The sequence below is a fragment of the Bombus vancouverensis genome, chromosome 2 (assembly GCF_051014615.1).
Source record: "Bombus vancouverensis nearcticus chromosome 2, iyBomVanc1_principal, whole genome shotgun sequence".
Lineage (NCBI taxonomy): Eukaryota > Metazoa > Arthropoda > Insecta > Hymenoptera > Apidae > Bombus > Bombus vancouverensis.
The window spans coordinates 15,607,420-15,621,102 of NC_134912.1; the positions used below are offsets into that span (position 1 = coordinate 15,607,420).

At 44.5% G+C, this 13,683-nt stretch overlaps 1 protein-coding gene across 1 annotated transcript; it reads right to left on the reverse strand.

The window, feature by feature from the left end:
* Positions 1-3,751: 3,751 nt before the first annotated feature.
* On the reverse strand, positions 3,752-10,385 carry LOC117162831 (cilia- and flagella-associated protein 43-like). The gene is made up of 8 exons (XM_033344806.2): positions 9,824-10,385; positions 8,788-9,535; positions 8,064-8,694; positions 6,978-7,803; positions 6,322-6,605; positions 5,495-5,920; positions 4,528-5,392; positions 3,752-4,314 (listed from the first exon to the last, which is right to left on the reverse strand). The coding sequence occupies exons 1-8, from the start codon at positions 10,383-10,385 to the stop codon at positions 3,752-3,754; spliced, it is 4,905 nt and encodes a 1,634-aa protein (XP_033200697.2).
* Positions 10,386-13,683: the final 3,298 nt, after the last annotated feature.

Sequence of the window (13,683 nt, forward strand, 5' to 3'; positions counted from 1 at the left end):
ACTCTCTATGCAGTAATGAGTGTGATCTGTGTAGATGCTGTGTGGCGTCACATGTGCCACAGAACCTTCTAGTAGCTTCTCCACGTGCCCAATGTTCCATCCATATCCTTGCGCTTCTTCCGCCGAATTCTCGAAAGAGCATGCACGTGCATCTCAGGAACGCACGCTAGTGGGATATCGCTGGGCAAGGAAGAAAAGAATCCGTTCGATCAATCACCTCATCTGTATGCGATTAATATCGTTGTATTGCAACAGAGACAAAGACAACTAAAGACATCACCCGCTAAGATATACGAAATTACGCTATTATTTGACGTAATAAAACACAGATGAAATAAAATCTACGACGTGTTGCACGTGTCATTCAAACATGAATTCAAAGATTACGCATATCCGTCCGTGAAACTTCTCAGCAAAGGAAATCACTCATCGTGTAACATCAACTACCGTGATAAAAAATTAACAGCTTCTGCAACAACTACGTAACATCGAACGAGCATCAACCGGTAGCCAAGGAGCGCTCGAGGTGGAAAAAGAAGTGATATTTTTTTAAACGCGTGGAGCATCGGCAGCGGGCGTAACGCAATATTCCGACGGAGGTATTTTTCCCCGGTGATCGGTTAAAAGTCGGCCGCTGGGGGCGGCGGCGCACGGCGGGAGAAGACGCATTACCAGATTGGCTCGCGCCGCTCGCATTCACCCAGTCTTTTACATTCATGAAGCTTTTATTCGCTTGATTTGACTATACGCTTCGTATTCACGGCTCTCGATTTGATTTGCATTGATTGGAGTGCCAGGTTTCCCGATAACCGGCTGCGCCCCCCTTCCGTGCACGTCGCGCGACGCCACCGCCGGTAATATGGCGCGTATGTGCCATCGTACGCTGCCACCGTCCTCTTCGTAGCTAATTCCGACCGTGGAAATCGCTTGCTTCGAGCTCCCCAGGCATCAGAGTGTGTTCTATTAACTGAAATCTTTTGCTCGCAGACGAAAACTAATTATTCTCTATCTCCTTGTATTCTTAGCTTCTTCGCTCGCGTAAATTGCTTTTGGATTTAACGAAGCATACGTAGAAATTCTTTCATCGATGGTCGATATGTTTCTTCTTCGCACGGATCATACGATTCGAAGTAATCTTCGGGGTGACGTTGGATCTTCTCTGTGTCTCCAGTGTCAATTTCAACTTTTTTTTTTTTTTTTTTTTGTAGAACTCCATAATATAACTTTGTGTGTTAGAAGGGGGATAAGAAGTTGAATGGTTTTAAGCAAAAAGTATTTCCTCCGTGCAAATAACACGATGTGTATAAAATAACACAATAGGCCACTATTAGTAACAGCTTAAAGTTAGAGTACGCAATAGTGCAGATAAGTAGATAGAAATATCTTTCGAGTTACGCGCCGTTATACGGGTTTAAATTTTATTTCGTGCTCTTTAATCTCGTTGCTACTACCGATCGAATGTTCCACTCGGCAAGCAACAGAAATTATCGTAAGTGGCACTATCGTAACGGCGACTTTACGTTTTTACGTAACGATGACAGTATTATGTCGATGTGAGCGGCGAAACGATGATTAATCGATCGCCGGTCACAGATATCCCGAATTCCTCAGCCCGTCACGGCTACCGCGGCAACAAAAAAAGAAAACCGATGAATAACCTTTCAACCGACATAATATTTGGGGGACAAAGCCACCCTGGGTGCCAGCGTGTTCATTAATAAAAATCATACGATCGTTAGGGCGAAGGTATTTACAATTCGAGATCGAAGACTCGCCCTCTCTATCATTTTTTATGGTCATTTTTTCGAAGCGATGGAAATCGCGTAGTATATAAAAGGAAACACGAATCGAACGAAAAAAATAAATTTCCCCTTTTGATATTAGTATGCTATCTGATTTACCTGCTTAGATAACTTTATTAGGTTTTTCACACAAATTTACTGCATTAATTTTTCGAAAAGTCGTTCTTACAGATAATTTTTTCGATCTGACAGTGTTCACTTTATACTTTCTTCCAAAAGAATTTATTTAAAACTCTAAGATCCATTATAAATGCACCCTGGTATGTCACCAACGAACTAATACATCGCCACCTCAAGATACCCATAGTCAAAGAGGAAATAGGAAAATATAGCGACAGATATAGCAAAAGAGTCGACAAACATCGAAACCCCCTAATTACTGGACTACTTGATACGTCGTGGACTACGTGATACTACCCGTTAGACTTAAACACTATATTTAATTAGATAATTATATTAAGTAATATTTACTTATTTACAACACTTACTTACTTACTTATCTATAATAAGCATTAACTTATTATAAATATTTAGCCATGTCACTGCGCCACGCTAGGAAAAATTACTGAAAATTCTCAATGCGAAAATTGATTGTAAATATTAATAAATAAAAAAAAAAAAGAATTTATTTCTCTTACAACCCGTCCTTAAACGTTTCTAAACTTTCTACCTGTAGGCACAGTAGCACCTGCTCAGACGAACACGGTTTCGTTAACTTGACGGCTGCAACCCTCGCGTTTCCCAACTACACAAAACACGAAACGTCATTCGTTATTCTCAAACACTGACAAAAGTATGCAGCTCCGTTGACATCCACCAATGTCCTCGATCTCAGCTTATAAAAAATGAATCGAGGCAGCTCGGTGACCAAAGTGAACGATCGACACACTGGAACAACCAGGAATCCCATTTTCTCTTGGGGAAAGAGGGCGCGAGAGATCGGGCTCGTTTAATCGTCGCACGATGAGTCTGAAGATTCTTTTTTCTTGATCCCAATAGAGTGTAGGGGGATAGACCGAAAAGCTAGTGCAGCTGGGAATATGTCGGACGAAATTGATTCGTACGCTTCGCGGTTCGCGGCGATCCAGCGCGGTAGATCATTCATCTCGCGGCTCTACTATTAGTACAGTTATTTATGGTGAAAAAGAGTATAGATCGTGGCGACTATTATGCATCGCGGGTCCTCCGGGTGATTTATGTGCCGCTGCAAATTGCCGCTTGTCCTTTGTGAGACCGAGCAAAGCGAGCCTGATTAAATCCTTTCGAGCGGCCGTAACTCAGCCGCGTTTAGAAGGTGGTCTCCGTGATACAATATATGCCGTGGACACGGGAAAACGTCGGTAAACTTTATGATTATCCTGCGGTCGAGCAATTGGAGATCTTTAGACTTTCACGATGAGGGCAAATGCTATCGAAGCGAGGAGAGTGAACGATATATTTTTATTCTTCTTCGATTAACCCTTAACTACGAACGTCCGTATTTTTGCCGTTGCTACAGATCCTACTTATGTATATTGAATTTAAATATGTACACTGCATATATTTATATTCGTTTAATTTTCCTTAATTATGTTTAATTAAAAAATCTCATATTATAAAGGTACAACGATGGATGAAATCCAATTAATCGGAAATAATTTGTCATTTTGTAATGGAGATAATACTGAATTTAAATGCAGTTTGGAACAGGAGCGCGTTTCGTTTAAACGAACGGTGCTCCTCCTGTCTATTTCTATTCATTCGATCCATCCCTTTGACGCTTTAAATAAATCCAACCTCGCAAACCTCTCAAAACTCTAAATCGCGCGCTTCAAAAGCTCTGCGCAATTATGGAAATTGTGCTCCTCGGTTTGCTTGTTAGTTTCGCCGATTTCGTTCCCTAATGATTTACTCGTGAATGTGGCGAACGTAGGAAACAAATACGAAAAGAACGCAACAAATGAAAAGAATTAACAAGGACACTTTGGAAGCTCGTCCTTCTTCTCCGCGTCGTTATCATCGAGCATCCTGAAATGGAAGGTCGGGTATCGCCTGAGTCTAAGCAGTTCGTGCTCGGTTTGCAGCTCGATCAGCTCGGCGTAATTATCCTGCAGCTTCTTGATCAGTTCGGATCGGTGCATCACCATCCGCAGCTTCCTCTCCGCGTGCTCCCGCTGCCTGGCCTCGGCGATAAGATCGCGCCGGTGCTCCATCTCGCACCTCGCCACGTTCATCTCCAAGATCTGCCGATCGAGCTGCTCGTTCTTGCTTCTGACGGCGGCGATCTCCTTTTCGATCGATTCCAGCCGAGCCTGGTGGTCCTCCAAGATCCTACCGAACTGTCCTTCCATTGTTGCGATGTCCTCGTCCAATTGCTGCGGCGTCTTCTCATCTGGAAGCCCTTTGGCCTTGCGCTTCAGGTACCGTTGCATCTCTTTCGTCACCGTTACCGATTCCGTGAACTTCAGGTCCTCCCGCAGGTCCTCCAGACTCTTCTTCTGACACTCGTGCTCCCATTGCTTCAACAGAGTGCCTAGAAAATTGTCGCGTGCAAGATACGCAATTCATACGTAACATGGTCCATCGTGTACAAAGTCACAAGTTCGGAAATGCCTCGTATAGAATGATATCTATATTTATAGGAGATGAAAAGATGGAAAAATGGAAACACGCGTATGCATATGTAAGTATACGTGCGATAAGTACGTATGTATATGAGTATACCAAAGTGTTAGGAAGACGGTACCTCTCTGAAAGCTCAACAGACGAGATAAAGCCTGCAGTTTACACTCCCCAGCAGCTCTAATCAGCTCGTTGACGTTTTCGACAGCCGTTTTCGAAACAAGAACCGCGTTCTGCGCGTCGTTTACGTCTCCTTCGAGGCAGACCTCCACTTGCCCCATCTTCAACACCAACTGTATCTCCGCGTCCAACTCCTCGATCCTCCGACATTTCCTAGTTTCGATCAAACTCTTCTTCATATCCTCCACGTCGGCTTTGCACTTCTCTATCTTCTGTTCGAATCCAAGGATCACGGCCTTAACGTCCGCGATCTCCGCCTGCTGTCCCTTGATCTTCAACTCGAGATCGATCTTGGTACGTCGCAGACGAATCAAGTCTTCCCAGTGGGAAGTTTCTATGGTCACTGGAAGAATAACTGGTCGAACGTCCAAATGATTCAAGATCCTCAGGTAATCTTTGCATTCCGATGGCAAGTAAACGCACGGCAATCGGGAGACTACGTGACTCGCTAAATCGTAGAGGTCGGAAGCCTCGAGATTTTTCGTATTTATTCTCGGTCTGCGATTGTACTGATGTTCGAGGAGCTCGACTTGCAATTTGTTCAGAGAAAAGAATTCGGATCTGAACTTTTTGGCTATAGATTTTTCTTTGTTCACGAGGGATCCATATTTAGCGACCATTTCGTCGTTAACACGGCGAAAACTGTTAAGATGATCGTTTAGTACTTCCTGATATTGTTCTTTTTCCACGATTTGCTTCTTCAGTTTGTCCTCTTCTTGCACGGCCTGCATTCGACGATGGATTAGGATCAAACCGCGGATATATCGTAAATTCAACTGATTTATCGCTGCTTCGATATTCATCTTGAACTGTGAAATATCAGAATTATACCGATATCGATCGATTTACCTTTCTCTCTCTCTCTCTTATACATAATCGTTCCACTTTTTTCTACCGATAAGCAAACTCACGCGAAATAGTTCTATCAATTTCCCATTGAACTTGTCAATCCCATCATTCAAAAGCTCCATGACCCTTCCATACTCCGCCTCCAACATCCTGTTGTACCGCTCGCGTTCCTCCATAAGGAATTGCACGTCTTTCTCGTACTGTTTCACCACCGATATATCTTCGGACGTATAGTTTTCCGGCTTCTTCTCGAGCATGCAAGCCGGCTTGGGGACGTCTATCTTGATAGTGTCCTCCCATCGCACCTCCAGCACGCCGTCCATCATCGCCATTAGGGCACGCTCGCGAAAATCATCAGCCAGCAACAATAATTTGATTCGTTCTTCCTCCGCCGCCTGCTTGTCCAACAATTCCTGCTGCGACGGGGAAACGTACGGTTTCGCCTTCACCTCGTGATCCAGCACCTTGATAATGCTCTCCGGCCTTTCCTACGCGCGAAAAAGGAAACTGAACTGCCCGCGAACTTGCAGATAAAGATGACGCCTCTGAGAGTTTACGAGCCTCTCGATCTATGCCGATTATTAAGCGATCCACGATGTGATCAAGAATGGTGAAGAATAGACGGTTCAATTTGTCGAAGAAAGCACGAGTTGCGAGAAGTTTATACAATTTTATCATTTCGTGTCACTGTGGTATACCATATAGTGAACGAAAGATTTTTTGAAAGTTCCTTAATTGTATAATGGCCTTAATTTACAAATCGACCGTTCTAACTTCGAACATGTAAGAGGATCGTTTGATCGATTGATGTACGAAAATTGAAGTAACTCAATTGATTGATAAATGTTCAATTTGTATCGAATTATCTTATAAAGTACGACACGTTTACCTGCCAGTGCCAAACAGGATCAGCAGGGATGTGTGGCACGTGTCGATTAAACATGGTCCTCAATTCCGTGTCGATACAACGTATCCTGTCGATCCTCTCGCGTATCACCTTCATCTCCCTCTCCTTTGTCGCATACACTTCATCGAATGTCTGGTTGAAGAAAGCGCGAAGTTTCTTGCTGTCGTGCAACAGCAAGTGATTGTTTATCATCACCTGGCCGAATCCGTAATATCCGATTTGAGGATAATAAGGTGACTGCTCGATGTATCGGTGTGTGGTCGTACCTTTGAAAGAAAACGAAGGCGTTAAAGTAACGGATGACAGAATTTTATGAAAAGACGAAACGCACACAAAGGAGAAAAACATTCTGCTGTGCGTTAATTTTCGATAATTTTCGATAAAATTTACAATTTTACTCGAAATTTATGTCATTTTATACAGATCGATACAATCGAGAATAAATTGAATTTTCACTATAAAACACAATTGTAAAATCTGATATTTTAATTCTTTCGATACGAGGAATAACTATACTTGCGTAGCATTATACACTATACTTATTTACCATTTAGGTTTCTAAGGAATTCAGTTTCGTCACAACTGTCATTAGTTTAATTCGTATTATCCTCTTTATTAAAGAAAACATCTACTCTTGCCTTGCATCGCCCTCTGTTCCTCCAAGTCTGCCTTGACAATGGCTATCTTCTCTTCCTCCAGTTCCTCCTGATCGTCATCGTTCTCGAGCAATAAATCCAATCTTCTCTCGTGTTCATAGTACACCTTCTGCTTCTTATGTAGCTCGACTTGTAGCTCTTCCGCGGTATAAATCCTCCAAGGCTCAAACTTATCGTCCTCCAAAATATCATAGGCGGTTTTCTTGCAAAAATTCGCCCACTGGAAGTGGTATTTTTCGTCTGTCGCTTCGGAGAACTCGGGATAATTGGTAACCTGTATGGTACCCAAAATGGCGAACAGACATTTGCCCAGAACCTGTTGAGGGTCCCAGAAAACCTTGCGAATCCATTTTGACACTCTGCGCGTCTCAGAGATATTGTGCTCGAGCTCCAAGCGAAGATTTTCACAGATGTCGCGGCCTGCTTTCAATTTCTGATCACGGTTTGTGAGATCTAGATCGAAGGATGACACAGGAAGTTTCTCTATTTCCGGACTGGCGTCGTTCGCATCCAGTAACTTTTTCACCTTGCCTCGTAGGACTTCGAAGTCTGCCAAAATTGCCGCTCTTTCTTCCTTACATTTTTCTTCCTCTTCTTTCAGCTGTATCTCATCCCTCCAATCCGACCAGGTCTTGTCACCCTGTTTTGGATCGGGGAACTCGTACTTTGGACGCGTTAATAGCTCGTAAATCGCAGGATCGAGGCTGGCGTAGTCCGACTGGATCTTTTTCTTCAGCCTTTCGTAAATTTCGTATTCGGTTTTGTACAGCGGTTCCTTGGAGGAGGTTACTCTTGATTGCGAGAGATCCTACGCTGGAGGAAAGAAGGGGAAATAATTGTAGAAAGAGACTGGAATTACATTTATTATCGTCTCTAAAAATACGGGGAATACGATGTTCAGGTAACGATGAAAAGACCGAAAAATTCGTACGGCACTTTACGTACACATTGGCTCACGAAAATTTAAATTGTTCCGATTGTAGCAAATTAAAATACTAGGTATAATTCCATTTTATCGTATTTCCCACTATTTGCCTAAAAAATAACAACGAAACCAAAAATAAAAACCTTTCTTTCTCCAACGATACCGACCAACGAGCCATCGTAGCCCAAACAAACGATCAAGTCGCCTTGTTTATTCGCCATAGCCTTGGTCGTACCCAAATCGGACCTATGGTGCGTCATGATATGCGCCACTACTCGTCGTACCGTTTTATCTCTGATCAAGACGCATCCATCGAGAGCAGTGGTAATGATCCATGATCGATCGACGTACAAATTGGCCAGCTTAACCTGATGTCCCGTTGCTAAACCGTCCTCCATAAAGATTTGCTTAAAATCATGCACTCTCTGCACTCGTAATTGACGCGTCAGATAAGGAGATCCTACGAGCAACATCGGATTTCCAGGGACGTGATAGAGAGTACGATACACGCCAGGAAGTTTCAACGACTGTAGGGGATCGGTGATCAAATTTTGTTCCAATGACGCTTCGTATAGGTCCACGATCTGTCCTATGTTGTAATGTTTCGCGCCCACGTAAAGGACAAGGACTCGCAGCTGCCTGAATCCTTCGTAGATCAGAAGATCCGTGATCATGCGACGAACTTTGATCAACGTTACCGGGGTGTACATCTTGTCGCGCTGAAGACTTACGCAGTAACAGTTGCCGGTTCTTTTCTCGCCAGCGATCATGAATCTATAGTTTTCGTGATGGTATCGTGAACCCTCCAAGATTAAACATGCAAACTGCTCGTTTAAAGAAGAAACGATTTTCAAACAAATACGCTACCTTCCAGTGTTTGAAAACTTGATTAAATCTATCGGCGTTCTCTGCAGCCTCACTCGAGCTGCGATCCTAGGTTCGATCGGTTCGACAAAGGTAACGAACACCACTTCGCCGTTTTCCGTTCCCAACACGACTAACGGAAAATCTGGATGTGAAACTTGACAAGTAATTTCGCTTTCTATTTCTGGATCGATGGAAGATAACGGTTTCCCTTCGTAACACTCGACGACGATCAACTCTTTCTTCACATCGCAAGTCACAACGAGATGATGGCACCAGGGATAGATAAAATCCGCGAATCGATAGGCAGCGCCGTAATTGAGAACCATAAGAACTCTAGGAGCCGCATCGTCTTCGGTGAAATCGATCTGCATCAAATATCCTTCTAACGTGGTGTAGAAGAATCGATTTTCGTACGGATGAGTCACCAGAACGTACGGCCTTGTTTCCGACTTCACGTACCATTCCCTTCGCCACGAACTCGTTCTCGGGTTCCTCGTGAAGAAACGAATTTGACAGAACGTCGTTCGTAAGATAATACCATCTCGGAACCAGGCGACTATCGGCAATTCTACGTCCGTGCAGATGTCACATCGTTGGGAATACACGATACGATTGATGCTACTGCCATCTAAATTGCTGAGAAAGACGTGGCCGTCGACGTCTGTGATGGCTAGCAGCGGTTCCGTAGATGTTGGACTCCAGTCTGCCCACAGGATCGACGTATCTCTCGGAAGCTTTATCTCGTGATCTAGAACACGAAAATTGGAATAATTTACTTGGAAACTGAAGAAACTTAAAGTAACGTTGAGTGAATTTTGGACAGTTGCCATTGCCAATGATTCGTCGGCTATAATTTTTCATAAAGTCACGTTACACTTTTACGTATGTCCAAGAGTGACTCCGTTCTCCTTAAAATTTGATAAGTTTCTCGGCTCGATTCCTTGGACAGGGTAGAATTTATCGATCGATCGTTTGATCCTAATAAAAGATCGAAGTCGATCGAATTTAACGATAAGAAGCAAAAAAACGCTCTTGCCTTTCACGATGGCGACTTTCCCAGCGATATCCACTTCCCACGTGTACAACTGTCCGCAAGTTCTGCCCAGTTGGCCGACAACGGTGGTTCCGATCTGAGTTATCTTCAAGATCTGTCCAACCTCGTCGCGTATAAAAGTATTCACGGAAATAATCTTCTCTCCGGTTCTCCAATTCCAAATGGTCATCATAAAGAGAGGATACGATCCAATGGAAATCAAGTGATCTCCCTGGGCAAACGCAGTGGTTAAGTATCCGGAAGCGCATCCACCGGTGCATTCGGCAATTTTCGACATGGACGGGTAAGAGAAGACGAGGATTCTCGGTTGAATGATCTTCTCCGCGAAGGCGAACACGGACAGTGTCTTGTGAGCGGAGAGACACCGGACGCCGTCTCCAGTGTCGTGATTCCAGCACCAGTAAAAACTCTGTTTCCTCTGACTGATGTTGAAGAACACGATGAGAATACCGGAACACCATGCTAGAACGTCCTTCGTTATCCAGACGATGTCTTCGAACTTGTTACCGCGTATCCAAGCGGGCCTCCAGTTGTTGTGATTCATCTTCTTAGGTAATCGACGTTACAAGAAGCGGATAACCTTAGAAATCTCTGTCTAGTTACGCAAGTTTGATAAAAGCTGATTCTTGGAAAACAGTCGAAGAAGCATACGACGACTTGACGTTTAAGGTCGGTTCACAATGAGCTGCGTTTGCGAGTCAGGGAAAAAGCCACTCGAATTCTGTCTTTAACAAACATTTACGATACAGCGATACAGTCTAATGGTCTTTGAGACTAAAATAGAATATATAGTGAAATATTATGTGTGAAGAATCGGGAGTATTAGGAAAGAATAGCAAAAACGCGGAGAAATGGAAGACGAACGGTGACGAAAGAGCAAACGGTTGGCTCGAATGCTTTGCCAGAAGCCAACGGGGTCGGCCTCGCAAGAGGAGTTTGGCAGGCTTAAGACAAAAGGTGATTAGGATACGCGCAGTCGATGGTGGTTTATAAAGACCCCCATAGCGTGGCGTGATGAGGTCAAGCAGCGGGGAGTCATTCGTATACCAAGGGCCGATCAAAAACTTATCCTTGCCACGTGATATACTGCCCGTGGATACCTGCCAACCTCTTTCTCCCTCTTTTCCTCCCTCTGTTCGATGACCTGATCCTCTGGCTGCCTACCAAACCAAGTCGTTCCACCGTCAGTGATGGACTCAACACGTTTCGCATCGGTTTCCAACCTTCCATCCAATCAATTTTCAAAATTTCATCTTTCATGGTCCAGAACGTGTCAATTTTTCAAACTTTCGCAGATTTTACTAGCTTTGATTCATTGAAAGTTTCTGTGAATTTTGGACGTTAAGGGCTGCTATTCTCCGAATAAATTCTGATATATTTAAAATAATATTCTATGCTTTTTAACGAGAAATTAACGGTTTTAGTATATTTAGAACTCTCGGTGCTCGCCGGACATTTCTTCTATTTTCTTCTATTCTTACGTAGAAGGTCAAAGACCTTGCGAAACTAATTACTCGAAAATCTTAAGTAGAGAAAATCGAACATCCATCACTAGCAAAGTATCGGTCGAACGACGATATATGGCGTTTCTCTTGCTCTTCCACTTCGGAGGATCCATTGGCTCGGAGATGCGTGGTCCGCGCGGTTCGCGTTGCCCGAACCTGTGGCCTTACCATTAAATTGACGCCCGCTGAGACTCGTATTTGCATAACCCGACGCGATACGACCGATCCTATCGACGTCCCCGCGAGTGGCTGCCTCGTCCGCGGTTCGCGCGACTCGCGTGGGAACCATCCTTTATCCTCTTTCTCTGCACCATCGAGCAACCTTGCCTTTTCCCAAATTTCCTACCCACTTGATACTTCCAGTAGAATGTAGATCGCAGTTACGATTCAGTGTTATACGTAGATATCTTTATATCGAAGCTTTCCCCAAGATAAACTATAGCACCTGCAATTCATAGCGTTTAGCGATCGAATAGAATCGATAGCATTGAAAATAGACGCTTGGTGCTTTCCCACATCGTGTTCATCGTAGAATTCATATGCGTGCAACAAGAGAATCGGTGTTATTATTAGTCGAAACCGTTTATTTCGCTATTCAGTCCGAAACGCGTTAAAAGACAAGCTCGTAAGGAAAGAGAGGGAAAAGGGTGAAAAATGGAAGAGGCGAAGGATGTTCTCGTTGGAAGGTCCGACGATGCACGCAGCAGCACGCGTGCGTGCAATGGCCATCGGCGTTCCACGGAGCCAGGGATGCGATGGTCGCTGGTACGGTACGCGTCCGCATGCGGAGTGTGGGAACTTGGGGTCGAAACGGAGAGAAACGGCGCAAAGGAGAGTGCGACGAAAGGATGCGGAGAAGGAAAAGGAAGAAAAAGCGCGCGCACCGTGAACCCAAAAGAAAACGAGAGAAGGAAAGAAAGAAAGAACGAAGAATCGGACGAAGAAAAAGAAGAGGAAGACGTGGACGACGACAAAGAGGACGAAGAGAAGAAGAACAGGGAGGAAAAGAAAAAAGGAGCAAGCGACGGCGAGTAGCATTTAATCAGAGCCCACGAAGTGAAGTGCACGGTACAAGTGTATGTATATAGAAGCGGTGTATATGGTTCGGTTAGTTTTTGCTTGGGAGGTTGCTTGGAAATTGGCGCCAAATTAGTAAGGAGGACGAGGCGAGGCTCACGCTGCCTTGGGCTGCGTGACGCGAGACATTAAAAGTAACCTCTGCTCTCTCTGCTACACCCTCGTCCCTCCGCCAAATCCTCTCTGCCCTCGGCTTTCCCTCTTCTTCCTTCTTCTTTCCTTCGTCCCTTCTTTCTCTTCTGCTTCATCCTTCGCCTTGCCGCGTCTATATCCTTTGAGTTTCGTGTGGCTCGTTTCTCGGCCGACATCGCACCACCTCCACGACTTAGAATCCGCTTCTTCTCCTCTCTCCGCGCTCATCCTCCTCCTCTTCTCCTGGTCCCGGTAATCACGGCCACTCGAGCAGAAGAACCGAGAAAAAAGAAAGGACAAAGAGGAAATCGCACTTGAGCCTTCTGCGTTTCTTTCTCTGTCCCTTTTTCTCGGCCGGTGTATTTCTTGGTTGTATACCGCTTGAGAGAGGGGAGCAGGTGATAGAGGCGGTCGTTGTCGAAAAGGGTATCACGCCAACGGTCCCCAGGAACGCTGTTCGAGCGATCGTTCTGCCACCATAGCGCACGAAAGCCGGCTTGGGACGGGACCAAATGCTGCTGGAGTCTCTCACGGGACTCCGAGCCTTTTTTCGCCGTGAGAACCTGCGTCGGAACTGGAGCACGGAACCGGGTCGCGCCTCTTCTCTTTCGCCTCAGTTTTCAGATACCGCACTGGCCAAGGGTGATCGATGAAAAATTTACAGGATTGCACGGTCGAAATAAGCATTAAGAAAATCGAGCACTGAAAGACCCATCGGTTTGCTCCGGTTCGGTTACATAGTTAATAATTGCTACGAAAAATTCATATTTTCCGATTACGTAAGTTTTGCTGTCAAATTTTTACCGGTATCCGGAGACTTTTTGTTTTCGAATTTTGTTTTCGTTGCAATAAATATATCGCGACGGGCATAAATAACCCTTGAAAAAGTAATCGTTCTAAATACAAACGCAACGCTTCCACAAATAATCGATCGCCAACTCTTACGCTAGAAAAAGCAAAAGGATCGAAGCTGCGCTAACTACTAGATTTAGATCTACGGCACCAGCCAGACTAACCTCAATTCCGCAGAAGTCAAAAGAGAAAAGAAAGAAAGACAGCAGAAAGACCATCGATCTCTTCCGTTAAAAGCAGCTGCGTTTTCGCAAGTTGCATGTCGGAGCGGCCGGC